This window comes from Fusarium phalaenopsidis (genome assembly GCF_050370095.1).
Source record: "Fusarium phalaenopsidis strain FUZ10S chromosome Unknown contig_32292, whole genome shotgun sequence".
Taxonomy (NCBI): Eukaryota; Fungi; Ascomycota; class Sordariomycetes; order Hypocreales; family Nectriaceae; genus Fusarium; species Fusarium phalaenopsidis.
In genome coordinates, this window is record NW_028145410.1 from 2,248,248 (window position 1) to 2,274,318 (window position 26,071).

At 54.4% G+C, this 26,071-nt stretch overlaps 9 protein-coding genes across 9 annotated transcripts; 6 read left to right on the forward strand and 3 right to left on the reverse strand.

Moving 5' to 3' along the window:
- Positions 1 to 723: 723 nt before the first annotated feature.
- LRP88_04982 (uncharacterized protein) lies at positions 724 to 3,955 on the reverse strand (the record flags this gene model as incomplete). The annotated part of the gene is made up of 2 exons (XM_083241546.1): positions 724 to 1,623; positions 1,691 to 3,955. 2 exons carry the CDS (start codon positions 3,953 to 3,955, stop codon positions 724 to 726), a joined length of 3,165 nt encoding a protein of 1,054 aa, XP_083102694.1.
- Positions 3,956 to 5,070: 1,115 nt separating this feature from the next.
- LRP88_04983 (ESCRT-0 subunit protein VPS27) lies at positions 5,071 to 7,548 on the forward strand (the record flags this gene model as incomplete). The annotated part of the gene is made up of 5 exons (XM_083241547.1): positions 5,071 to 5,144; positions 5,203 to 5,335; positions 5,386 to 5,670; positions 5,723 to 6,488; positions 6,539 to 7,548. The coding sequence occupies 5 exons, from the start codon at positions 5,071 to 5,073 to the stop codon at positions 7,546 to 7,548; spliced, it is 2,268 nt and encodes a 755-aa protein (XP_083102695.1).
- Positions 7,549 to 8,258: 710 nt separating this feature from the next.
- Positions 8,259 to 9,062, forward strand: LRP88_04984 (histidine phosphatase superfamily; the record flags this gene model as incomplete). The annotated part of the gene is made up of 2 exons (XM_083241548.1): positions 8,259 to 8,793; positions 8,845 to 9,062. The coding sequence occupies 2 exons, from the start codon at positions 8,259 to 8,261 to the stop codon at positions 9,060 to 9,062; spliced, it is 753 nt and encodes a 250-aa protein (XP_083102696.1).
- A 201-nt stretch (positions 9,063 to 9,263) lies between these two features.
- Positions 9,264 to 9,940, reverse strand: LRP88_04985 (uncharacterized protein; the record flags this gene model as incomplete). The annotated part of the gene is made up of 2 exons (XM_083241549.1): positions 9,264 to 9,681; positions 9,843 to 9,940. 2 exons carry the CDS (start codon positions 9,938 to 9,940, stop codon positions 9,264 to 9,266), a joined length of 516 nt encoding a protein of 171 aa, XP_083102697.1.
- Positions 9,941 to 12,421: 2,481 nt separating this feature from the next.
- Positions 12,422 to 14,320, forward strand: LRP88_04986 (glycerol kinase; the record flags this gene model as incomplete). Its single annotated transcript, XM_083241550.1, has 3 exons — positions 12,422 to 12,792; positions 12,842 to 13,845; positions 13,899 to 14,320. The coding sequence occupies 3 exons, from the start codon at positions 12,422 to 12,424 to the stop codon at positions 14,318 to 14,320; spliced, it is 1,797 nt and encodes a 598-aa protein (XP_083102698.1).
- Positions 14,321 to 18,197: 3,877 nt separating this feature from the next.
- On the forward strand, positions 18,198 to 20,346 carry LRP88_04987 (uncharacterized protein; the record flags this gene model as incomplete). Its single annotated transcript, XM_083241551.1, has 4 exons — positions 18,198 to 18,581; positions 18,637 to 18,741; positions 18,807 to 20,182; positions 20,235 to 20,346. 4 exons carry the CDS (start codon positions 18,198 to 18,200, stop codon positions 20,344 to 20,346), a joined length of 1,977 nt encoding a protein of 658 aa, XP_083102699.1.
- A 2,205-nt stretch (positions 20,347 to 22,551) lies between these two features.
- LRP88_04988 (thaumatin family-domain-containing protein) lies at positions 22,552 to 23,824 on the forward strand (the record flags this gene model as incomplete). Its single annotated transcript, XM_083241552.1, has 3 exons — positions 22,552 to 22,606; positions 22,711 to 22,985; positions 23,036 to 23,824. 3 exons carry the CDS (start codon positions 22,552 to 22,554, stop codon positions 23,822 to 23,824), a joined length of 1,119 nt encoding a protein of 372 aa, XP_083102700.1.
- Positions 23,825 to 24,211: 387 nt separating this feature from the next.
- Positions 24,212 to 24,971, reverse strand: LRP88_04989 (uncharacterized protein; the record flags this gene model as incomplete). Its single annotated transcript, XM_083241553.1, has 3 exons — positions 24,212 to 24,663; positions 24,725 to 24,893; positions 24,948 to 24,971. 3 exons carry the CDS (start codon positions 24,969 to 24,971, stop codon positions 24,212 to 24,214), a joined length of 645 nt encoding a protein of 214 aa, XP_083102701.1.
- Positions 24,972 to 25,510: 539 nt separating this feature from the next.
- LRP88_04990 (DNA-directed RNA polymerase III core subunit RPC11) lies at positions 25,511 to 25,891 on the forward strand (the record flags this gene model as incomplete). The annotated part of the gene is made up of 1 exon (XM_083241554.1): positions 25,511 to 25,891. One exon carries the CDS (start codon positions 25,511 to 25,513, stop codon positions 25,889 to 25,891), a length of 381 nt encoding a protein of 126 aa, XP_083102702.1.
- Between the last annotated feature and the right edge of the window lie 180 nt (positions 25,892 to 26,071).

A 26,071-nucleotide genomic window follows, 5' to 3' on the forward strand; every position in this document is an offset into this window, starting at 1 on the left:
AAAAGAAGCAGAGTAGTAGGTCAAGGGTAATCAGCAAGTAGCATAATAAGTATATAGGTATAGGTATCGGTATAGGCACTCTAGACAAAACAGACGAGATGTCGCTTCACCGCCATCTCCCAAGTCGAGGAGAGGAAATCAGACGCTATAGAAAGATATACCCTGCCTGCTCCGTGCGATGCCATGCGATGCTGTGCCAGCTTTGCTTGCTGGGCTAGATACATATCAAAGGGGGAAAAAACAAAAGGAGCGCCAAATCAGACCAAAGAGTGCGAGCACGAATTCGAATGGATAGGGTGACGACGGGACCACTTTGGCATGTGGCATGGCGTTCCAATGACGGAGGAAAGCCGTCAAGAGGGCTGCCACATGTCATGAAGTGCCGAGACGTCAGGGACGGGGTGGGGGGACATGACAGGGGGTGGCTTAGGAGGTGCAAAAGCACACACACACACGACGTATCCCAATGGAGGCGCTGGAACGAGATGAGAAGAGGGTCCTTGGACTTTGAAAAGTTTGGTCTTGCTTCTTCTTTTTGACACTGCCGGGAATTCCGAGGTTATACGAGGTGTCTGCGTGGGATGATAAGAGCTTGTCTCGCTACCGAGTCCATGGGATGGATTGTAGACGAGTTGTGGTAGGTGACGGACGGGCAACGGTGAGTAGCAGGGAGCTAGAGATTGGGTCGTCGTCATGAACCTCGGCAGAACTGCGTCCCGCTTTTTATCGCATCCCCTTTCGGCGGAAGAAGACGAGGTAAGGTACACGGTCTCGGCCGGACTTGAAGACTTCTTCCTGAGCGTCGTCGCTGCCGCCATGGCCTATGCGGACCTTTGTTACGCGCGAGTCGTTGCAGCAGTACCAAGCGTACGGGTCGTGAGAGGACGAGTCGCGGACGTAGGCCAGGTAATGGCCATTATCGATGCGACTGCCTGTGTGAACAATGACAGCATACGCTTCATACCTGAACGGACCCGTGAAGGCCGGATCAGTGGGTTCGACACCAGAACATGCCGCGCGATCCGCAGGAGGAAGAAAGTAGCGCGTAAAGTCGGTATCGTTGAAATCCCATGTGATGGGGGCCGTGGATTTGCGCAGATCGGAGGTTGCCTGCTGGTAGTGGAAGCGCCGGAAGACGACACAGAGCAGGGAGGGGAGGCGGGCGAGCGAGAGGGACTGCAGAGCGCGGGTGGGACGTCGGCAGCGATCGCATGAAAAGTCGTCGAGGGTGTTGCCCGCCGTGTGCTGGTCGAGAACCTGCTCAAGCGTCATGCCGCGGCCCATGCCGACAGTGACGGGGATCCAGTCGAAGGGAGTGAACTGATAAGTACGCGTGTGACACTCGAAGCATTCGACCGTCGACAGCTCGAGTCCGCGCCAGTAACGATCGACTATAGACCGGTTGTACTCGAGATGGTTATGCCAGTAATCAGCCGCCGCCTGGAGGAGGCTCTGCTTCGTTGTGTCGGGCTGCGCAGCCTGGCCCTTGCGGTCTCGCCGAGTATTTGTCTCGTCGTGAAGGTGAGTGAGCAAGAAGGACATGAACTCCTGGGCGTCTTGCTGCTGTTTGCCACCAAACTGCTCGATGCTCCGGCCCTGATCGCAAATGTGACGTGAATAATCCTGGCATCGTGTTAGCTTCCTTGTCTATCGGACCGTTGCGTTGCGTTGCGCTGCGCATTGTACTCACCATAAGTGTTTGGGCCTTCATAACCTGGAACTTGCCCGAGCTCATCCAATGGAACAGGTTGGAGATGATACGTATCATCAACTGAGGATGATCAATCTTCTCATCATCCTTCCTCGGCGCATGATATCTGTCCACCCATCCCGAGTTTGCCAACTCCCGGCCAAACTCGGGCGAGGCAAGAAGACTCTGCAGTGTGCTGTTGGCATAGCACCAGTTGTGGGGGTTGTTGAGACCTGTGTAGAACTTGGCGGTATCACCTGTCGACTGTTGCTCCATGGGCTTCGCCGAGGGCACCCTCACAAGGCGAGTTGGGGGAGGCGTGTTATTGTTGCCATAAAGCTCACTCTCATCCCCTCCCTCAGACAGACCACTGTAGCTTGGCCGCGGGAGGGCAGGGGCTGGTCGAGTGGGCGGCGAAGGAAGGTCTGTATACAAGTCGACCTTGTGAGATAACCCATAGCCCGGTCGGTGTTGCGGCTTTTCTGGAACAGTCATGGACTCTTGTTCTAAAGTAACAGGAGGAAACCTCCTAAGAAACTCTTCCGTTGTGCGTGTGAAGCTTGGGGAGGATGCCGTTTGCATATCGTCATTCTTGAGTGTTTCTTGCCATGCCTTGACCTCGTCTGGTCTGAGAGGCTTGACAATATACTTCGACCTCCTTCGTTCAATTGCCGTTGCACGGTTTCGGCTCCGTTGCAGTTGCACCGGCTTTGAGGGTCCTGGCTCGTTTGACTGCAGAGATGCCGCACCCATAAGATCCACCCATGCATCCAGGCCTCCTTTGAGTATCTTGGGAGGATTCCTGAGATCTTTCGGGTAGTTGAAGTGTACCAAGGCTCGATGAAGCGAAACAATGACCAAATCGTCCGAGTTTCGAGGATGCTTGGGAATCTCCTCAGAGTCTTGGTCATAGAAGACAACTAGATCGTACTTGTCGCGTTGCTCGAAAAGCGACTGTTCCTGATTCGGCGATATTATAAGACTCTCTGAAATCTGATCTGCTGAAAGACTCTCCCTAAGAAGTATACTTGGTTCAACGCAAATCGTCGACGAGGACATGATGTGACCTTCATTGAACTCCTGTCGAACTCGAACGTCGATTATGAGAATGGTACCTTTGGCCTTCATGGCCTGATATAATTCCTCTGGTGTAATAGACTCTCCTTCTGGGATTTTGATCGCGTTCCCAGGAGGAACAGGGGGGATTGTGTTGTTTGAGTAGCTCTGTGTAGGAGCGGTAAAGTAATCTGACTGGGACTGTGATGAAGCCGTGGGAGTGCCAGGAATGGAAGCTGAGGATGAGGTTCGGTTGTATACGCCCCGTGGCGTACTCATAGGTGGCCTGGACACTTCACCCGATATGCTCCCACGAGCAGGGCTGTAGATCGCATCAGGCATCTTAGGCAGAGTTGGGACATTGGTGTCCAGTTCGACCTTTGGTGGCCTAGGCGGGGGCATTTCTCGGGGTCCCATGGGCTTAGGAAGGGTTATCTGATGTGTCTTTATGCGAGGATCCTGTCCTGGCGAAGACTGCGGTCCCCTCAGGTTGGCAAACCGGGCGGCAAGATCTTGTGCTGTATTGGTCCTTTGAGGTGGCTTGATTGCGTTCCCATGAAGGGCCTGGGGTTTTGGTTGAATAACTGGCTTCGACCGAGCTATAGGACCACTGATGCTGGACCGGGGAGACCCATTGACTTGTTGATTCAGCGGAGGTATTGATCTATCGACCGCTGGTTTGGAGGGGGATTGGGGCCGGCTGCCCCCTTGAGACGAGCCAGGTCGGCCAATCTTGGGCTGCACACCGGTCCTCTTGTTGTCCGCAATGATATCCTGCTTGAGCTTGGCGTAGAAGGGATCTTGTTGGCGAAGCTGGTTGAGGAAGGCGGTATGAGCACGTGCGAGATCCTTGTGGTCGCTCTGCATTGAAGAATAATCTCGATGGTTTCCAATGATCTGAATAGCAATGATGGACGCTCGGAGGTACTCCTGGAGGGCGATGGCCGGTCTCCGAAAGTCGCGGGCCATCTCAGCCTGGCGCAACGACGCCTGAGCCGCCTCGAGCAGCTTCCGGATGGACTGATTCTCATCAATGTTTCGCGGGTTCGCGAGGATGTCGTCGATATGCGGAATTGATGAAGCAGCGGGTGTATCCCCTCCACGACGGCCTCCTGGGCCAGAGGGGTGGCCAAATGCGCCTCCGTTGGCCATGGAGTGTGTGCCGGCGGTGGCTACGCTGCTCGCGCGCGAATGGCCTAGCGAAGCCATGATGAACGTCTATCGGGGGCGCAAATGTTATCGGCTTGTCATTTCTCGGCGGAGGAACTCGGTACTCGAATATCGAAAACAGAAATGGCGACTCTGGTCGTGAGAAACGGGGATCTTCGGTTGAGGTGGACGGGATATCTTGTGAGCGAGGAGCATGGGTGGCGGAGTCGGGGGAGGGTGGCTAGCTACTAAATCAACGCTTCCGCAACGTAAATAGATATAGCCAGAACGAGTATCATCGTCTTAAAGAAGCCGCTCAAAGAAACAGGACAAAGGAACTCCTTGGCAGAAAGACATGACCCAGGCGCTAAGGAGACGAGGAGTTGCAGGTTGGGATGTTCAAGTTGGCATCACGCCGGCAACAAAGGAACCGCATCGGCGAGTTGGGCGAGGTAGGTTGGAGGGTGCCATGTGGTCGCGGGGACGCATGACGAGGTACCTGCGGCGTAGAGGTAAGGTACGTGCTTGGTAGTACATTTTGGCGGAGAGTTTAGGTACCATCTCTCCCAATGCCGGTATCACATCCCCTCCCCTGTTCATGGGGTACCATGAGCCACGTACGCCACATCAACAGGCGTCATTCTCCCCAGAGAAAGAGAGCTTCCTCGGTGGTTGAGCGGCCTGTTGCCCGCGCTGACGCAAGGCAGACAAATAAATAGAGTGGAGGCCAGGCGGTTGGAGGTGCTGGCTGCAGTGGAGCTCAGTGCTGAGGCCGCGTCGGATGCCCTGGGGAGACCTACGTACAGTGGAGTAGGCATTTGCTGGTTGCCTTGAAGTGCTTGCGTGCCCCTGCAACTTTAGGCGCCTGGCTGCTGTGGAATCAGCGCTCGGGCATGCTCTCGCCCAATCCAGGCCAACGCAAGCTAACCTGATGGAGGTGCCGACTACGTAGTTCCTCCATCGCCGCCTTGTGACTGAGGCTAGGTAAGGTTGACGAGAGTGAGCTCCAGCTAGAAACCCAGACCAGACACCAACATCTGCATCTACTCCATCCATTCTGCGGCATTCTGCGTCGGCACTGCAGATCCCCCATATCGCGTCTTCTTCAAGTATACTGTCACTTTCCGTCGATCGAGCGCGAACCCCTTCATCGCATCATCTCCGCCGCCCTCAAGATGATGAGCTGGTGGTCGTCCTCGGCCAACACGGCCCTGGACGAGCAGATCGAGAAAGCCACGAGCAGCAGCCTGTAGGCCGACAGGAACCTTTCGTCCCAGTATCATGCATGGCTGACCCGGTTCCGACAGTGAGGATATTGCTCTGAACCTCGAAATCTCCGATGTTATCAGATCCAAGACGGTCGCGCCCAAAGAGGCCATGCGCTCCCTCAAGAGGCGCATCGGCAACAAGAACCCCAATACCCAGCTCAGCGCGCTGAATGTATGATGACCCGTGGCCATTCCGCGAACAATGAAGCTGACCTGCATCAGCTTACCGATACCTGTGTCAAGAATGGCGGGTCGCACTTCTTGGCCGAGATTGCGTCTCGCGAGTTTATGGATAATCTAGTGTCGCTTCTTCAAGCAGTCGGAGGTGCTGCCGTCAACGCCGATGTCAAATCCAAGATCCTCGAGCTTGTGCAATCATGGGCTGGGGCTACTGAAGGCCGATACGAGCTTTCTTACATCGGCGAAGTCTATCGAACCCTGCAGCGTGATGGTTACCAGTTCCCCCCAAAGACCACTGTGGCTAGCAGCATGATTGACAGCAGTGCGGTAAGGCATACTCACCACTCGTGCCTAGAATTCTACTAATGATGGATTCCAGCCTCCAGAGTGGACTGACTCGGAAGTCTGTATGCGATGCCGGACTGCCTTTACCTTTACCAACCGAAAGCACCACTGTCGAAACTGCGGAAACTGCTTTGACCAGCAGTGCTCGAGCAAGACCGTCGCCCTTCCGCACCTGGGCATCCTTACTCCAGTCCGAGTCGATGATGGCTGTTACGCTAAGCTCACCAACAAGGGCTACAAGATCCCCAACCCATCCCTCGACCGATCGCCCACCTATCCCCACAAGACTCGCAGTACCTCGGCCATGCAACCCCGTAACGCCCGTGTCGACGATGGCTTTGATGAGGATCTTAAGAAGGCATTGGCGATGAGCTTGGAAGAAGTCAAGACCCATTCTCGAGGCTATGCTGAGCCTGCCCAAACTAGCTACACGGCCAACGGTGACGCCTCGGCAGCCAAGCAAGCAGAGGAGGAGGACGAGGATTTGAAGGCTGCGATCGCAGCGTCTCTGGCGGATATGGAGGAGCAGAAGAAGAGACATGCTGCGGCGCTCAAGGAACAAACATCAGCCTCATCGAACCCCTCGACAACGACCAACTTTGTGCTCCCCAAGAACGACTACGAGTTGACACCTGTGGAGGCGGAGAACATCAACCTGTTTTCAACCCTTGTCGATCGGCTTCAGACTCAGCCCCCGGGCACTATCCTTCGCGAACCGCAAATTCAAGAACTGTACGACAGCATCGGCACATTACGACCAAAGCTGGCACGAACTTATGGCGAGACCATGAGCAAGCACGGTATGTGAATATATCCAGCCTGGGAAGAGCTGCTACTAACCCCACTCCAGATACCTTGTTGGATCTCCATGCCAAGTTGTCAACAGTAGTCCGGTATTACGATCGCATGCTCGAGGAGAGATTGTCCAAGGCTTACAGCCAGCAAAGCCTTGGTGGTTATAACCTGCCACCTCCTCGCCAGGCGGCTGGCCCATACCCCTCCATCCCATCCCACGTTCCTAGCAACCCTGCCGGCGCGGAAAGCTTTTATACTGGCCAGCAAAGAGCCAGCTACCAGGCGCCTCCTCAACACCAACACTATCAGCAACCCCCCCAAGCAATTCCCCAGCAACAGTATCCTCCTTACGGATCCGCGCCAGAGCCCCAGCCAGGGCAATACCCGCAGCCCCAGCAGCCCCAGCGGACTGGTAGCTGGCAGAACAGAGCACCCTCGGCTCCTCAAGATCCCTATCAGCAACAGCCTCAGGATCCTAACCAGCCAACGCAGACCCCACAACAGGCCCAGGCGACACCTGCCAATGACCCTAATGCCTCTTATTATTTCACTCCCCAGCAACCGACCCCGGCACCTGTGGGACCATCAGCACCTGGACCTGCTCCTGATGCTGCTCCATCCCCGTATCCCAGCTTGCAGCCATCGATGCAATACCCCAGGGGATCAGTTTCGGCTCCATCGCAACCTACTCCGGTTCAGACGCCGGCTCAGATTGCTCAGCCAGCCCAGCCCGTTCAAACTCAACAGCCCCCCCAAGCTTCTCAGCAACCCCAGCAACCTCTCCAGTCTCCTCCACAGCCGCAGCAAACCCAAGCACCCCAGCCGTCCCAGCCGCAACCCTCGCAGCCAGCCCAGCAAGCACCGCCTTTGCAACAGCAGCCTTACTGGCAACCTTCTATGCCCCAGCAGCATCACCATCACCAGCCTCAGCAGCAACAACCCCAGCAGCCTCAGCAGCAAAACTGGGCATACGGTGGCTACAGCCAAGAGTCGTTCCCTTCTGTGCCGCAGCACGACCCTGTGCCACAGCAGCCTGTTAAGGAGGAGGCATTGATTGAGTTGTAAGATTTTACGGTGAGGCTATGGTGAACCAAGAGGTTAGGTTACTTGTGCGGTGCAGACCCTCCTAGATGACTTGGACTGCGGCGTTGAACGGATTTGTTGCTTGTTACAGAAGAGAATGAATGTATTCTAAGTCATGTCAACTTGATCAGGCATAGCTGACTACCTACAATTCCATGATTTGTGAAACCCGTCTTATGCGTTGTCGGTCAGATGTGACGTGACTGATTACTTGCTGACCGTTGCAGTTATCAAGCCGAGCTTGACGTACGAATCAAGTAATTCGAAGCGGCAGAAGAGGATCCAGCAGCTTGGTAATCCAAGCAATAAACGTCCGTCACTAGGCTTCCGAGCCGCCGGCACTTCCCCACCGGCGGGCTAATGCAGCTCGGAAAACCCACAAGGGCCAATCGGCGAGCCGCGGCCGCCCACGCCGCCCACCTAGGAGGGTAGCTCCGCAGGACGCGGCGCCGGGCCCGGAGACGCAAACCTATTCCTGGCCCGGGTTCGGCGGGGCGGCCACGGAGCTTGAGTCATAAGCTGTGTGATGGATTTTTTTCCTATTACAGTAAATGTAACTTGTCAATTGACCATTTAAATAGAGACCTGATCCTCTTATTCCATTCTCATCTCGTCAACTTGACATCCATCTTTCATCTACTCAAAAGTTGCATCATATATCGCTCACCCAGTTTAACCTCACTTCACACAACATGGCCCCGACAATTCATCTCGTCCGCCACGCTCAGGGTTTCCACAACCTGTCCATCGAGAACGAGCAGCTTCCCGATCCGGACTTGACGCCTCTGGGCGAGGAGCAGTGCGCCGCCCTCCGCGCCGCGTTCCCCCACCACGATAAGCTCACCAAGCTGCTGGCCTCGCCCATGCGTCGCACCGTCTACACCTGTCTCCACGCCTTTGGCACCGATGCCCTGCTTCCCATCACCGCTCTGCCCGTCTTCCAGGAGGTCTCTGCTCAGCCCTGTGATATTGGCTCACCTGTGGCCAAGGTGCGAGCTGAGTTCGAGGGCAAGGCTGACTACGCCGGTGTGGAGGAGACGTGGTGTGAAAAGGGCCCCAGCAGCAAGTATGAGCCCACGCTAGAGAAGCTCACGGTTCGAGGCAGGGAGGCCAGGAGAACCTTGAGAGAGATTGCTGGCAGCGGAGATGAGCACATTGTAGTCGTTTCCCACGGAGGATTCCTCCACTTCCTGACAGATGACTGGCACGGTGTCCCTGACGGACGAGGTATGAAGGAGACACTCCCCCTTTTTGAACGGGTGCTGACCAAGATGACAGCTACTGGCTGGTCAAACTGCGAGTTCCGTTCGTACCAGTTCGTCGATCCTACTGGCGAGGATGAGGATGCCGCCCTTCGCGAGACCGAGGAGAGCTGGCAGCGACGAGAGGGCAACACCATCCCTCCCACACAGACGGAGCAGCGTGAGCTGAGACCGATTGTGCTGGAAAAGATTGCTCCTCACCTGAACCTTTCCATGCCCAACGGGAAGCTCTAGGCGGTTCAAGGATGAGGGATCGTGCATTTGGAAATATTAACTAAACTGATAGAGAGACGCGGAATAGAATGGGCTCAAGGTCAGACAAATCTGCATTAATAGCTAGAATTTGATGGAACTAGCAGGAACCTAATTAGAGATGTGCTTCTACATCTTGCAGACTGTGAAAACCACTTCAGATCGCCTCCAAAACATTCACCCCTAGTTGCCAGGCGAGCTTGGCTCGTCCAGATCCTTTCTTCCGAGTGTATCCATCACCTTTTGGATCTCCTTCCAGCCGGACTGTCGAATCTCAAGCACGATGACAACCCAGCCAGTCTTGGCACGGGGGTCTTGCTTCAGCTTGCATCGACAAAAGCATTTGGCGTGTGAAGGTCGCTTCTTCAAGAAGCCCTGGGCGGCAATATCCCGGGGACTCCCTACCTCCCAATGGATCAGAGTTCCGTTGATGTATGGTGGTTTTTCCTTGAGAAGGCTTCGAAACTGAAAATATTGTTTCTTCTGGAAGTTCTCGCGACTAGAGTAGACGACTCGGCCGAACAATTCAAAGACAGCTTTGTCTTGATTCTTGAACATCTGCTCTTTCGCATCCAGCATCTCCTGGACATTAACAAACGTTCTATAGGGTCTCATCAACACTTGGCTGATATCAGGGTCAGAGCTCCCAGTTTTGATAGTCGCTGATGATTCCGTTCTAGAATACACCGAGGTTTCCTTCTTAGTTGACGGCGCGCCAGCGACGGATGATTTTGAGTTGTAAGCGCCGGGCGAGTGAAGTACAGATTCTTGCTTCGGAGCATGGCGGGAATGCTCCTGGACTTGACTCCAGTCCATGTCCTCAGGGAGCAGGGGATCATCGGTGTTGAGTCCGGCTGCATTTGCGTTTGTATGGGGAGGCGAGTGTTGCAACTGAGGGTCATATTCATCCGCAGATCGCGAGTCTCGATCCCATGCTCGAACAACGCTTGACGGTGGCTGTTGAAGCTCTTCCTATGACGCCTCATCCAAAAGCTCCGTGAAGGCGTCCTCGTCTGATTCTTCCAGTTCGACAATGTCTGTGTCACCTTTCTGACATGCTTGAAACCGAGAAAGCATCTTGTTTGCAGATTCGTCAAGTTCGTCCAAGTACTGGTCCAAGTCGGAATCATCAAAACAGTCGGACTTGTTCACTTGCGATGCTCGTTGAGAGGGGTCCCACGAGCTTCCTGGAGACTCGACCGGCCTAGCGTTGCTAGACTGCAAAATTGCATGAGTTTCGAAGGTACAAGTTGTCACTTGCGAAGCTTCGCATTGGCCAAGAATAGCAAGTGCGTGAAGCGGTTCGTCGACTTGGACATTTTGGCGTTTGACTTTGTTGTAGCTTTCGCTACTATCTGAGCGCTGGCGCTTAGGTGGGCGCCCAGTCAACTCGAGACTAATTGATAGGACATGTGTCAGACAGGGAAGATATGAAATCATGGATTTGTTTGGTTTATTACAACTCACATTGCTCGAGGATCGACGTGCGGCTCCATGATGAATCCACCTCAACCGTCAGTAGGTACAATAGTTTCCTTCAACGTCACAGCGAGAGGGATTGTGTCATAAGCATGTCGTTCATGTGGGTAACTGAAATGTGGACACTGGGGAGCAGAAGATCTTCGAGGCTCCAGAGTCGAAGTGACGTTTAAAACATGTAAGAAGAAAGGGCCCAGAAGTTGAAAATCTCGATGCGCCGAGATCTTTGACCTGGACATCGTGACCCGGGTGATCAGGCACCTCCCCTGTTGCTCCTTCCCTCCTTCCTCTCTTCGTGACGTGTACCTCAACTCCACCAAATTCCAAAACCGGTTTTGCCGGGACGGTCGCTGATGTCCGGAAGGTGCAGACACGGAAGGGGCGACAGGAAGAAGAAAGAAAAAAAAAAAAAAATGATTGCATTGGACCAGTCACGGCTGCGCGCAGGGTCTTTGAGATTGAGATGGATGCTTTTTGCCTGCATCTCGACCAGAAGGACTGAAGCGCGCCGCTCACCGGCAATTCTCGCCTCCTGTTCCCAGCAGAACTCCACCCCAAGCCTTATTTTAAGGACTAGATCTATCACAACCCATGCAGCCAGGCATTTTTGCCGATGCGGCCAGGGCCGAACCCATGGAATTGGCTTCGGCTATAGATGACAGACAGAGATTCCCCCAATATTGAAGAAAATGGATCGCGAAGGGAAAGTGAAGCATTGGGGGAGTGATTGGGGGCGGGTACACGAGTCGTCAGCCCCGCAGATTGTCCACCAACCACTGGACACGTCAGGTAGCGTCACTCTCACAGAGCCTCTCCCAACGGTTGAAGGACTACTTTTCCGTCCTCGTGAGCTGAGCACGAAAGAAGGAGCCATTGGTTGAGATGATGGGCATCAACATGCAATTTGTCAAGCGGATCCCACTCGTAAATATTTGCCGAGCATCCCGTGGGCATGTCCAGCATGCAATTTGCTAAACATCTAGGGCCGGAGTAGCCTTGACCGAAGCAATATTTCTTTCAACCACCTGCGCTCCCCCCCATGCACGTCAGCTGGAGCGAAAGCACCGAGAGGCCTGGACCGCAGCGTGCCCCCCTGAAATAGGTTCCCGGGACCCCTGAATGGCCCGCTGATAGACAGCGGAGAAGAGACCAGTCGATGGGGCCGAGGCCGGGGCTCCGCATGTGCCGTCCGTGTGACCTCTGTCTTGGTGGAGTTGGGGTTCGACAGGCGAAGGTGGGGATCCACTCATGATGGCAAAAGCCGGCCGAAAATCAAACCTGCTTTTGCGCTTCTCCGGCGATCGATCTCCCACGGCAGTGGCACAGACGACGAGGCAGTGGCAGAGCCAGAGAAACCCCCGCCCTCCTTCCCTTTCCGGACCCCGACTTCGCAAGCAAGCACATGTCAGGGCGGTTGAGATTGCCATCCCATTACACTCTGCCACTTTGGCCGTTGTCTCGCCGGCTCCGACCTGCCGTCCAGGTGTTGCTAACTCACTATGGCATTCCGAGGGGTCACCCTCCCCCTTCCCGTTCTCCTCCCCCACTCTCTCCGCCGACTCCTGGTACATTTATCTCGTGCTCCTTCCTCATCTCAACTCCCTCTCTTCTCTCCTCTCTTTGTTTCTTCCATCTTTATTCCACATTCTCGATCTCTATCAACTACTTCTCCTCCTGCTTCTCCTCTCTCCGTACCTAAACTCAACCGCTTTCTCCGTAGGCGAATATCTCTAGCATCGCCCACATCCATAAGACGCCTCTACTCTCTATTACATCGTCCTCCACCCTCCTGCTAGGGACGGCTCCCTTGCCACGATATCAAAAGACACAGACAATCCCATCTGACTGCATCGTGTGCAAGGATGCAATTCACAACCGTCGACGCGTCGCCCCAACTGGTGCCCAGCAAACGGGACCCCTTGGTACCTGTCCACTCACACAAGGTTGAGGAGCGTGAGGCTAAGCGTCCACGAACTGCCGAGGTCTTGCTTGAAGAACAACTTCCTCAATCGCTCATCGACGCGGTTGAACTTACCAAAGAGACTATCAAGGCAGAAGAGGAAGAACAGCTTCCTCAAGGAATCACCGAGACGGAGGAGGAGAAGCAGAAGCATTGGTTCGTCGGTAGTATCGACCAGGGAACGACTTCAACTCGGTTCCTCATCTTCAATGGCCATGGCGAGCCTGTTGCTAGCCACCAGATCGAATTTGAGAACCATTACCCGCACTCCGGGTAAGTTGAGCCCCTTTCCTTGTCAAGACTATCACTAACAAGACGGCAGATGGCACGAGCATAAGCCAATGGAACTCCTCGAGTCTGTCGAAACATGCATTGCAAAGGCGACCGAGAAGTTTTGCGCAGATGGCCACACTGTTTCTGAGATCCGCTCCATTGGCATCACCAACCAGCGCGAGACGACGGTCCTCTGGGACAAGACCACCGGCGAACCCCTCTACAATGCCGTCGTCTGGCCTGACACTCGTACTGCCGCGCTTGTGCGCGATCTAAAGGCCCGACCTGGTGCCGACAAACTCCAGGAGAAGTGCGGACTCCCATTGTCCACATACCCCTCAAGCGTCAAGTTGCTTTGGGTTCTCCAAAACGTAGACTCCGTACGAAAGGCCTATGACGAAGGCCGCCTCGCATTCGGCACTGTTGACTCATGGTTGATCTACCAGCTCAACGGAGGTGCAAACAAGGAGGGTGGGCCTGTCTACGTCACAGACTCGACCAACGCCAGCCGTACCATGTTCATGAACCTCAAGACACTTGATTACGACGATGATCTGCTCAAGTTTTTCGACATCGACCGTAACAAGCTTGGCCTTCCTAAGATCGTGCCATCCTCCCATCCCACTGCCTTTGGTACCCTCGCCCGCGGGCCCCTGAAGGGCACACCCATTGCTGGCTGCCTGGGTGATCAATCATCTGCTCTGGTCGGCCAATGCGGTTTCAGCCCAGGCCAAGCCAAGAACACATATGGCACGGGCTGCTTCCTCCTCTACAATGTTGGACACGAACCTGTCATCTCCAAGACGGGCCTGCTCGCAACCGTCGCGTATGACTTTGGTCGGGGTCGTAAACCAGTCTACGCCCTTGAGGGCAGTATCGCTGTTGCTGGTTCCGGTGTCAAGTTTCTACAAAACAACCTTGGCATTATCAAGGCGGCTTCAGAGGTGGACAGTGTCGCTCAGTCCGTCCCCGACAACGGTGGTGTCGTCTTTGTGACGGCGTTCAGTGGTCTCTTTGCCCCGTACTGGATTGACGATGCCAAGGGCACGCTCTGTAAGTCTTCTCGCAAACCTCTCGCTTCTGAATCAGGGCTAACATGTTTCTAGTTGGTGTCACCCAACATACAAAGAAGGGCCACATTGTGCGAGCCACACTCGAGGCTACCTGCCACCAAACGGCGGCGATTCTTGACGCCATGGCCTCGGATTCTGGCCATGCCTTGGACATCCTTGCAGTCGATGGAGGTCTCTCCAATTCGGACCTCTGTATGCAAACTCAGGCTGACCTGAGCGGCGTCCCTGTTGATCGCCCAGCCATGCGCGAAACTACCGCACTGGGGGCCGCAATTGCCGCCGGACTCGCCACTGGAGTCTGGAACGAGCTTGAGGAACTGCACGAAGTGAACAGGAAGGGCCGCAAAGTCTTCAAGCCTCAGCTCGATATCAAGGACCGAAGTCGGATGCGGAAGCGGTGGGAGCGGGCTGTCGACATGAGCAGAGGATGGCTCAAGGATATCGATGATGAATAACGAGAGGATGAAGAAAAGTCATTGGCGGGGAGATATGTGTATCATAACGGTGTTAAAAGGTGTGAACTTGGCATAGCGAGCCTCAGCAACGGAGCTAGGTGTTGGGTAAGGATCCCTGGGAATTAGCCGAGGGCTTGGTCTATTGAATAATAAATCTTCTTTAAGCAGTCGGCTGCGTGCAGCTCTGAATGTGTGATACAGAAAGAATCTTGTGAGAGTTGAAGGGACTGATTACCGGGCATCCGATTGGGTCCACGTCGGCTGCTTCTGGGCGTGTAAGTCCGCAGAATGGTGCACAAGTGTGAAGCTGATCAAGTACATGTATTGGGCTTTTGAGGCGATGGCCCATGGCAGTCTGGCCCGTCTACTGGAGGTCCCGCTGAATAGTCTCTACTCTGGACCGTCCTATTTTAGGCATTGATCATCGCTGCTGAATGAGGCCGAGAGCATTCGATGGTGGTCCAGGTCTCAAACAAGAGTTGATAATCGCTCAGATGAGCCGGTAGATGCAGATGCCGAAACTTGAAAAAAAGAGTGCGCCTATTCCGAGTCATAAACGGCAACTCAGGCTTACGCGCCGTGAGAAAAAGAATTTAGTTCCCGTGTGGTTGCAACCTAAATATGGATCAGTTGGTAAGACGTGATGGGAGCTGGATCCTTGACGGCTCCTGGTGATATTAGACTGTGAACGAGTAAGCCCCCTGATCTCCTGGAAGGTCCAAATTGTTGATATGAATGAAAATGTACAGCGGTTCATTTGGTTCATATTGTCTGCCTCTCTAGGGCGACCCGGAAGCTGACAGGACGCCGTTTGTCTGAAGCCAAAACGGTCCGTGTGGTGCAGATGCGCTCCTTCGATGTACATGCAAAGGTTCGTTTGGATAAGCGCCGACCATGTGGTCCCCGAGTACAACAGATAGGGCTTGGAGTTGTCCCATTTAATGTTTGAGATAACTTGAGGTGATGGCCATCCTGATGTTCTGGCTCTGGAGCAGCATCTAGCTGCGTACATACCTATTGAGGACACCTCCACAATGTGGTCTCTTTGTCAACCGCCACCTGAAAGAGAAGTTGCTAGTACTGCGGCAGATAACTACCTATCTCCTCCACGTCAACAGCGCCAAGGCCAAAGCCCAACAGCGGCTTTTCCACCTGTGCACACTGTTTACGAGGCCATGTGCGGCAGCATGCACGTCGCAGTTGGGTGAGAATCAAGCCGGGGGATTCGCGATGCGGTGAGTGGCCTGTAAGTACGATACGATAGGTAGCTTGTACTAAGCTCTTGAGGACATGAAGCTTTTCTTGGACGTTTCATCCAGGCCCGCCAAGGACAAGAAGATGATGATGATGACAAGGTTGCAGCCAGGCCCAGGTTACGGCACCCAACCAGGTACAGAATCAGGGGTCCAGGTCCCCATAAAAAGTCCTAGAAGTCCTGAACTTGAGGGCCTTGCATTGGACGCTTGCCATCCATGATCGTATTTGTCACCCAAACCCGACAGGTCCTAGTCCCCGCCCGGGGCGAGGGCGGCTGAGGGTAATTGGTACATGGCGGTACGAGCCTCCCACGCTCTAGGTCAACTGGAGGGGAAGCAGCCAGAGGGTGATGCGCAGAGGGGAGAGGGTTGAAGGTTGTCAAATGAGGATTGACGTATTCATGAATCAGTTTCCGATAAAAGTTACAGCCATTGCGATCATCTTGAGGCCGTCAAAAGCTCGCAAAATGGCCAATCGAGGGGTTTGAGGGGTCAACGGCTTCGTCTTTCGCTGCTTGTCGTTCGTCATGCGCATGCTCCCGCCGTGGCTCAAAGGTTCCCCGCCATCCATCCCACCTTTTCCAGTTGACATGAGCGATCAGGCTCTGGACGAGGGACGCGGATAGTAACACAGAAATCTGATGAATTGCAGTCAGCTTCTATATCAGGATTCCGCATCCCTCTACTTTTCCAATTCTCTTCCATCTCGTTCATCCCTAACCGAAAAACGGTCAATTGGTCCATGGGAGGGGGAGCTGGAGAGAACCCCACCATGGAACCCGCCAACGTCGGCCACAGCCACAGTCATCAATCAGCGACAAGCCGTGCCGTCAGCGAGAGGGACCCCCCGGGCAGTTTCTTTTTTTTTTTTTTTGCAACGGGCAACGGATATGGACAAGGCGGACTTTGAGGCCGCTGTCCGTGGCATTGGGCCCTTGTCCTGTTGGTCAAATGTTTACTCTTGAGCTTACATGCCCAGCCTGATTGGCAAATAGGCCCAGGTTGAGTATCAGGTCGGCCGCTTGTACAGTGTCGACGGGTCTCTACCCGCTGCCGTAATGCAATGTAGCTGTCCGTCAGTTCGTCTCGATTCCCGCCCGCCTACCAATTCTTGTTCTCGTCATTGAAGCCGGTGAGAGGAAAATCCGTCGGCCAGTTGATGGAATGTCCTGCTGCATCCCCTGTCCTCAGCCTTACACTGCTGGAAACGCCCTAGCGCCGTCAGCTCTAGACTTCTCCACCTGGAGGGGGGGTCCTGGGCGGTCTCTCTTTCTGGTCCTGCGAGGTGCTCCAATCCCCGTCCTTGATTCTCTGCCCACAAGTGCCCAGCCTGCAGCGCCTCGTCAGCCACCTCAGCCCAAGAGCCCAAGAGACCTGCTCGGATCTCATTGTTCCTTTTTATTGCGAGAGAAGCGAAGGAAGTGATTCCCACGATCAGAGCCCCTCGCCTATCCACCTGCTAAAGCTTGCGCCTCTTTGTCCATCGAATTTTCTCTCTGTGACGGTCTCATCGACATCATCAAGTTCGGCTCGTCCGTGCCCACGCCAGCGCCAGCGCCAGACTTGACGGCCAGCCTACCTACCCATCCATACATACGCCAACGCAACACAGCCAGACAGAGAGCCCACCTTTTGTCGACAGGCTCTCCCGCTACCTCGCAACTTTTTCTACATGCCTGGCTCCAGCTGTCAGAAGAGCGACCCGGCAACTTACTTGCTCCCAAGCTACAGCCACGGAGCGCACCTAGAGACGGCAACGGATCTAAGGTCTAGAAGCAAGCCAAACTGAATATCGGCGACCATATTCCAAGCCAGCATCAAGCCAACCCAGAAGAGAGCCGCCAGCGGCGTCCAGTCCTACCCAAGTAGACCTCAGCTCTGCTGCAACCAGCTCAGCCCAAGCTCAGCCCAAGCTTGTCAGCCAACCAGCCGGCGACCACTTCAGACTCGTACATCCCACTTCGCACGCCCCCCCTCCTGCTCCCACTCCCGCCCGCCCATCGCATCAACCTGGGAGCTAGACAACCTGGTGCTGGACTGTAGCCAGGCCAGGCCAGACCGTCTCTTCTCTCTCTCGACTTTTGCTCCCTCACAACGCCTCTGCTCTGCTCTGCACTGCGCTACACTGCTGCTCTCCAGAAACCGCTTCTCTCCTCCTCCACCCCCCGTGCTAATTTCTGACCCGAGCCCGAGCCTGACCCTCTCTCATTCCCCCCTCCCCCTCCTGCGCCCAATCCTAATCCAACCCACCCCCCTCGTCGTCGTCCTATCCTGTCCTGTTCTGTCCGCTCCGTCCTGCCCCGTCCTGCTGCTGCGGCGCCTCGCCTCGCCGCCCTCTGCGTCTGTGCCTGTGCCTCTGTGCCTCTTCTGACCTTTGGTCCTACTCCTCAAACCTCCCCCCCTTTGCTCCTCTTCCTCTCTTCCATATGAGTTCTATGAACTCCCGCTTCAAGAGCTTTGGCTTCGGAAAACGCAAGTCCGCTGCAAGCATCCAGAACGTCGAGGGTCTGACCCCAAGCCCAACCCCTCCTCCGGGCCAAATACCGCAGCCTCCTCACCAACACCAACACCAGCTCAACGCTCCCTCAATCGCCGCCTCGTCGTCCACGACAAGCCTCCCAATGAATCACCCGGGCCCTGGAAATCGCCCGCCCAGCTATACAGCCAACTTTCCTCCCGGCCAAGCTCCCCTCGGCCGCACCAGTCCTCTCACCCAGCAGCCCAACCGCACTCCTCCCAGCCAAATGGTTGGCGGTCCGCCCCCGATCAACACCGGTGCCCCCGTGGGCTACCCTCCCGGAATGGCTCCCATGGGCCAAGGTCCTCCTCCGATGGGAGGTCCTCCCGGCTTTGGACAGCCTCCTCCGCCTCAGGGCTACCCTCCCGCCGGTCCCCCTCCTCCTCAAGGCGGCCCCATCGGTCAGCAGTTCCAGCGCCCGGGCCCCGCTGCTGAGGTTGAGGGAGCCAGCCGGAGCAAGGCCCAGCTGATCGTGGGCATTGATTTTGTACGCATTTGAAGGGTTGCCAGTTCAGAAGCGCAGTGGCTAATCGAGAAACCAGGGTACCACTTTCTCTGGCGTTGCCTTTGCGTTTGCGACCAACAACGAGGCCAAGGAAGACATCATTACTGAGTGGCCAGGTGCTGGTTCCTACACCAAGCAAAAGGTACGTGAAATCGAGGCAAGCAGCAGATATCGAGGGCCGCAGAAACTAAAACCATTATTCTCTAGATTCCCACAGTGCTTTACTACGATCAATACCAAAAGGTGGTAGGATGGGGTCCCGATATTGCTGACGCCCTCGCTCCCACCGGATACCCCAAGCCCGGTGTGCAAAAGGTTGAGTGGTTCAAGCTTCAGCTGATGCTCAGCGGAAACACCTACATCGATCCCATCAACCTCCCTCCTCTGCCCCCAGGAAAGTCCGAAATCGACGTCGCCGCCGATTACCTCTTCAAGCTCCGACAGGCCATGCGGTCAGCTCTACAAAAGACGCTGGGTGAAGTCTTTAACCGAGAAGAGCGCAACATCCGATACTATCTGACCGTGCCTGCTATCTGGAACGATGCCGGCAAGGCCGCCACCAGAGCTGCCGCCATCCAGGCTGGTTTCCTCCGAGACGAGAACGACAACCGTCTTACCCTGGTCTCTGAGCCCGAGGCCGCCGCCCTCTTCTGCTCCAAGACTGGTCTCCTGAACCTCAAGGTCCACGATGCTGTCCTGATTGTGGATTGTGGTGGTGGTACTGTCGATTTGATCGCCTACGAAGTCGAGGAGGAGAACCCCTTCACCGTCGCCGAGTGCACAGCTGGTTCCGGTGACTCGTGTGGTTCCACCGCCCTGAACCGAAACTTCAGCAACATTCTCCGGACCAAGATCCGCAAGATGAAGCTTCCCGATGGTTCCAAGACGGCCGGTCGTGTCTATGCCAAGTGTATCATGGACTTTGAGAACCGAATCAAGGCCGATTTCCGGAATAACGGCCAGAAGTGGGCTGTCGACGTTGGTATCGAGGCTGAGTTCCCCGAGGCCGGCATCGAGGAAGGTTACATGACCTTCTCCAACGAGGAGATTCTCCAGTGCTTCGAGCCCGTTGTTAACCGCATTCTGGAGCTCGTGAGAAACCAGATCATTGCCATTCAGGCCCAGAACCGTACCCTCCAGAACATCCTGGTGGTTGGTGGTTTCGGTGCTTCCGAGTACCTCTTCCAGCAGATCAAGCTCCACGTCCCTCCCCAGTTCCAGTCCAAGGTCGTCCGCCCCATGGACTCAGTCGCCGCCATCGTCAAGGGTGCCGTCACCGCCGGTATCACGGAGCGAATCATCACCCACCGTGTCGCCCGTCGACACTACCTCATGGCCACCCTCCAGCCCTTTAAGGAAGGCTACCACCCTGAGGCCTACCGTGTGCCCTCTCTGGACGGCAAGGACCGTTGCAAGTTCACCCGACAGATCTTTGTCCAGAAGGGTCAAAAGGTCAAGAACGGCGAGCCTGTCAAGGTCTCGTTCTTCCGACAAGTCGCTCCTGGCGCTACCCTCATGTACGAGGATGTCCTATACGCCTGTGACGACGATGTCTGCCCCGAATACACCAAGGATCCCCGTAAGTCTATTCTTGCCTACAAGTGATTCAAAGACTAACAATCCGCAGGCATCAAGGAAGTTGTCACGCTTACCTCGGATCTCTCCCGCAAGAACCTGGAGAAGGACTTTGAACGAATGGATACCCCTCAAGGCACCTTCTACCGCGTCTACTTTGATATCTACCTGACCCTGGATGGCTCCGAATTCAGCGCCGAGCTTGTCTGCCAGGGCGAAGTCATGGGCCGCTGCCGCGCCCGCTTCCGATAAACATGCAGTATAATGGAAAGAGAAAGCGATAAACTTGGAGTTTCACTTTGGAACCGCATGATACCTGGCAAGATGCAGAGGCGGGTGAGACCCGCTCGGAGCACCCCCCGAAATATGGCAGACAGAGCAAGGGAAATATCTGGGACCGTCTTGGGATCATCCGACGAGACCAAAGAGACATGTCGAGCGACGAAAGATGTTGGATTTAGTACTAGGAGATTAAATAACTTGAGCGTGGTAGACACCAGGTGTGTCCAAGCCTGGTGTTAGGTTCTGAATTGATGGAGGGGGGAGAGTTACCTGCATGAACGACATGATGATCACTCGTATATAGACAATGGAGACATCATTGAATGTGCATAGCTTCTCGACAAGACTTGTGTGTTTGGTGACTAATGACGCAAAGATATCGGGTATGAGAATGTCCAATCTTGATCTACATCGAATCTGATCCTGTATATGAACTCAGCTGAGACTTCTGTCTTGGTGCCCAAGTTGTTGAACTAGAGCAACTCAATCAGTCAAATGGCAAGGGGTACCAGCTGACTTGTACAGCCAGATTTAAGTCATGATCCAAGTTACACGGCCAATCCCAGGCGAAAGCTGGACCCGAACTCTCCAACCCAGTGATACTATTTTCCTCTCACGACAATGTTTAGCAGTGAATATCCAGGACATAGTGGCATATATGCCATTGATCAGCCAGTGTCAGCCACAAGGAAGCCCTTCTAAACTCAAATTCCCGGCACATGGCAATCGCTGTTCCTGGACCCTCTGTCCCGCTCTCTAAGTGACAAGGAAAACAGAACAAAGGAGGTTCAATTACGGTTGGAACTGGGCGTTATTGGGGATTGGATGGTGAGGTCATGCAAGGTGCCGCTCACGTGGGGACTACCTGCTTGACAGCTACAGCCCAACGTTGAGTTAAAACCTCAAATATAATTGCCCATCGTGCTTCTAACGCAAGCACCCGGTCCATGTAGAGTAAGATCAACTGCTTTCGTCGACTTGTGGGAAGTATGGTGGGATTTTTGTCCAACTTGCAATATAGATCCAACATTCGGGAGGTTTCTCATGATGGCCTCACTTTTGGCGGCAACAGCCAAAAAGGGAAGGTTATATCACAGCATCAATGTTCACAGCTACCAACACGGGATCTGTGTACAATCTAACCCTATACCGCATATTTGCATTCATCGTTACTCACACAACCATTCGTCGTCTAATCTTCTGCTGGCATGCATGTTCAGCCAGGGGTCTGGTTCTTGTCGATATCCCTGGCCCGTGGTCCCCTGACGTCATAGCTTTCAACCATGGCCACTCAAACTCGTGTAAGTCATGGTAGCCCAGACAAACATGGCAAGTTCTCGCTGTGAAGCGCCTTCCCTCGGTGAGGCCTTTCCCTGTCTACTCCTTCCTTTGCATTGTTTCAAAGTCTCAAATTGGTTGTTTCGTTATTTTCGGCCTTTCTTTCTCTTCCTCTCATCTTCAGCTCCATTCTCTCCTTTACTCGAGGCCGACTCTTGGGCTTCTATCCCTCTTCAACCCTCTGGATTTATTACCCTCTTTTTGTTTATCTGTTGATCAGCAAGCACCAAAAATATTAATAGTATCGTCTCTCCTCCTCGGCCGTTTCAGATTCTGGCCACCTCCCCTCCTTACCCGCTCCTCTACGATAACCTAGCCGATCTCGTCGCTCTCAGCCGGTCCACCCCTGCTCATTGCCCTAGACTCTATCATCTGTCCAGCCACTCTCCGCTGCCACGCCTCCAGTGCAGATCAATCCGACAAGGGTCATCAAGAAACGGTTCCCAGCTATCCAGGAAGGCAGGCTTGGTTCGCAGCAGCGTCATCGCCTATACGTCACTTAAGTCCCTCGATCCTGGAAAGCACCCCAACGCCGTCGTATCTTACATATACTGCTCGCCGACTATACTTGCTTCAGTGGACAATTATCTTTGAAGGCCATGGTCACGACCAACTAAAACTTTCTATCACTTTGTTCTTCTAGACTCAAAACAATTCCCTGGGGCGACCTCGATCGGATCACAACGCAAGTCAACAACTCGTTGTTATTTGCGTTCCACTTACACCCTTTGAGCCAGGAAATGGTATCTTCGTCGAAATGTGGAGACGCCAGAAGCGCCTCTTCATTGCGCCGATTGCTGGTGCCTGTCCTCGTCATTGGGCTGTGCATACAGGAAGCCAGGGCTGTCAGTTTAGAAGTCCCTCCAAGGATCTCAGAAGATGACCTTTTACAAAAATGGGGACAATACACCATGAGAAATCTACGTCGAAAAGAGCCTGAAGACCCTGGGAGGCCGGTTCCCTTGGTCATTACCAACAAATGCGATTCAACCATCTGGCCTGGCATCGCAACTCAGTCTGGTAAAGGCCCGGGCGTCGGGGGCTTCGAGCTTGCCCAAGGGAAAAGCAAGGAACTTTGGGTGGGATCAGAATGGCAAGGTCGCGTCTGGGGGAGGACGAATTGTACTGTCAAGGGCGATTCATGTTCCTGCAAAACGGGTGACTGTTTTGGCAAATTGGACTGCGAGTTCAGTGTAAGTGCTTTACCCGCAGTGTTTTCGCATGTGTTAACTCATAGCCAGGGGTCAACGCCAGCAACACTCGCCGAGTTCACTTTAGCTGGCGGCTTACACAAGGAGCAAACTTTCTACGATATCTCCCTAGTTGACGGCTACAATCTCCCGATGGGTATTGTGTACATCCCTGCCAAGAACACAACCTTCATCCCGCCAAATCTCACCAACTGCGCGTGCATTGCATCTCCTAGTTGGATCTATGCACATGCTGATACTGGGACCTACTACACCAACTCGACATATCCAGTACCTCTGGAAAACAGAATCGACAACGACGACGCACGCCGCTGGTGTCCATGGAAATATCTTGCCTTTCCGCCCACTAAGCCTGGTGACGGCATCTACCCCTACCCGGACGATCAGATCCAGCGGCCCGAGTTTTCCCCTTGCAACAGCGCGTGCGCCGCATACGGCACTGACAAAGAGTGCTGTGTAGGCAAATACCACGATCCGGATATCTGCAAGCCATCCGAATACAGCAAGGCCGCCAAAGCAATGTGTCCCGATGCCTACAGCTTTGCTTTCGACGATCAGAGTTCGACGTTTATCATTCCTAAGGGTGGCGGTTGGGAGATCGTCATGTGCCCCAAGGGTCGCTCGACTAACATTCTGCGTCAGTTGGGCGATGAAATGAATGAGCTGGCCGATTCAGGGGGACTATCGCAGGTTGCTCAGAAGCGGCTCAAGAATGTCACATATATCATATCCGACAAGAGTATCGCGAATAATGTGTTCCCAGCGATTATTACGATGGGCTCTGCGGCGTTGGCAACTGGACTATGGCTACTATTATGAGCATTTGGGGGTCTGATCGAGACAACTTGACAAGAGCTGGGAACATACTTTCTTTCCTTTGTTTATAGAAGACAGGCTGGTTCCTGATCTTGTACGTCCTTTTGACTGTTCCTTTCCTGACGTCGGCTTGGATTGAGAATGAGCACACGATTAGATGATAGACGATGAGCAGGGAGTTGACTTCAAATCCCTGGGCCAGAATGCTTATACCCTTCTTTCTTTGATGCCCTAGATGAGAAGTTGTTATTCTCTCTACCTTTGTACAGGCTTCTATCGCTTTGAGATAACTATCATGCTGTATGTCCACCCTCGTATTAGTCCACTTCCCTCTGCGGTGAAGTGACCTCTAGATATCAAGTGTTTCTAAGCGCAGCAGCGCGTTGATGACTATCTCCGCCTCTCCCTTCGTCTCCTCTCCCACTCGGCGCGCTCTTCCTCATCACTACCGCTAAACTCGGCGTCGTCATCACTCTCATCGTCCACGCCTTGTGCGATGGCATGCTTGTGACCGCCATGCTTGGCACTAGCAGCCGAATTGTCGACGGTAATAAAGTCGCCGGCGTTCTGGTTGGCGTACTCATGCTTCTGGATGAGCTCGCGCAGCTCCTTGTTGGTGGGGTCGACGAGCTGGTATGGCGTCAGGCGGGCCTTGTTCTTGACGCGCGGGTTCGAGCCGGCCTCGAGCATCATCTCGACGAGGGCGTTGCCAAAGGGTCTCTGGGCGGGTGGCTCCGAGTTGATCCAGCGGATGGCGGTGTGGAGGGGGGTGTCGCCCTCGAGGCGGGTTAGGGGGTCGCATTCAAAGTCGGGCTGGTCGAGGAGGAGGTCGATGATTTCGTCTAAGTTGGAGGAGGTGTTAGCTCGTTGTATGTTTCGGTCGCGGATGATGTAGAGACGCACAGTTGCCCCGGGAAGCGGCCTCGTGGTAGAGGTGGTTGCCCATGACGGTGGTGGTCTCGTTGAGGAGCTTTGTGATCTCGGGGTCGGATTTGTCCTCGAGGCACTCGGTGAGGAGGTCGGTGTTGTTGCGGCGGCATGCCTCGATCAGGAGTTCCTTGACGGAGGCGCCCTGGGCGTGTTGGTTAGAGTGCACGGTTGTATAGGGTGTTGAGGCCTGTCTTACATCGTGCTCCTCGTCGGCGCCCATCTTTGCTGGTTGACCGAGATGTGTATATCAAGCTGATTTGCAAAGGGAAGCGGGGTATTATCTGTTGACAATGGGGAAAAGATTGAGGGTTTTCGGTGCGAGATTCCGGAATGCTCGGTACAAGTCGAGGTATGCAAAGTCAACAATAGAGTACGTGTTCGCGGCGTCGTCGTCACCAGGGGATATGAAAGGAGGTGGCAGTGATGATGTAGCGTTTGTCGTTGGTGTTTTGGAGGGGCTGAGGCTGAAGCGCCCAGGGCAGCAAAGAGCAGGAAATGGCGGGGGAGATGGCGCTAAGACATGGTCCGTCATGGCAGAGGCTGGACCCCACTAGAGACGCCGCCGCCTGGGCATGGAAACGCACGAGGTGGAGGCCTTGGCGGCCTTGGGACTTTGTTGGAGAAAAAAAAGAAGTCATATTCGTTTCTATTCAACAGACGCATCAACCACGCCACAACAAGACACTCATTCGCTTTCAAACAAGGCTCTATTGCAGACAGTTTCTTGCTATCAACTCTTGTCCCTAGCAAACCGCCATCATGTTGCTCTGTAAGACTAACCCTCACCTCTTCCCCAACCTCATTAACCACCATCAAGTCTGCCCCCATTGCGCCAACATCCTCACCGTCTCCTTCACAAACACGCGCACCAACCGCCTCGAGTGCCGCACCTGCCCCTTCGAGCACCACATCACCGAGCCCGTCTTCTCGCGCCGCATGTACGAGCGCGTCGAGAAGGAGGACGTGTTCGGCGGGCCGGGAGCCTGGGACAATGCGCAAAAGGGCCGCGTCCAGTGCCCCAACGAGGGCTGCAACGGCGACGAGGCCGCCTTCTTCCAGGTCCAGATCCGTAGCGCCGACGAGCCCATGACGAGCTTCTACAAGTGCATGACTTGCGGACACCGGTGGAGAGAGAACTAGGCTTGTTATGAGTCGGTGTCGGAGGAGGGTCTTGCTATTTGTTCTTGGTTGCGAGGAGAATCGGAGTTTGTCATAGACTGTAGCTCGTGTTTTCGAGTTTAGAGAATCAAAAATCCTTTAGCCTTGTCATGTTGCGAGGCGTTTGCTGGACTGGGCTGAGCAGTTACGTATGAGAAGGCT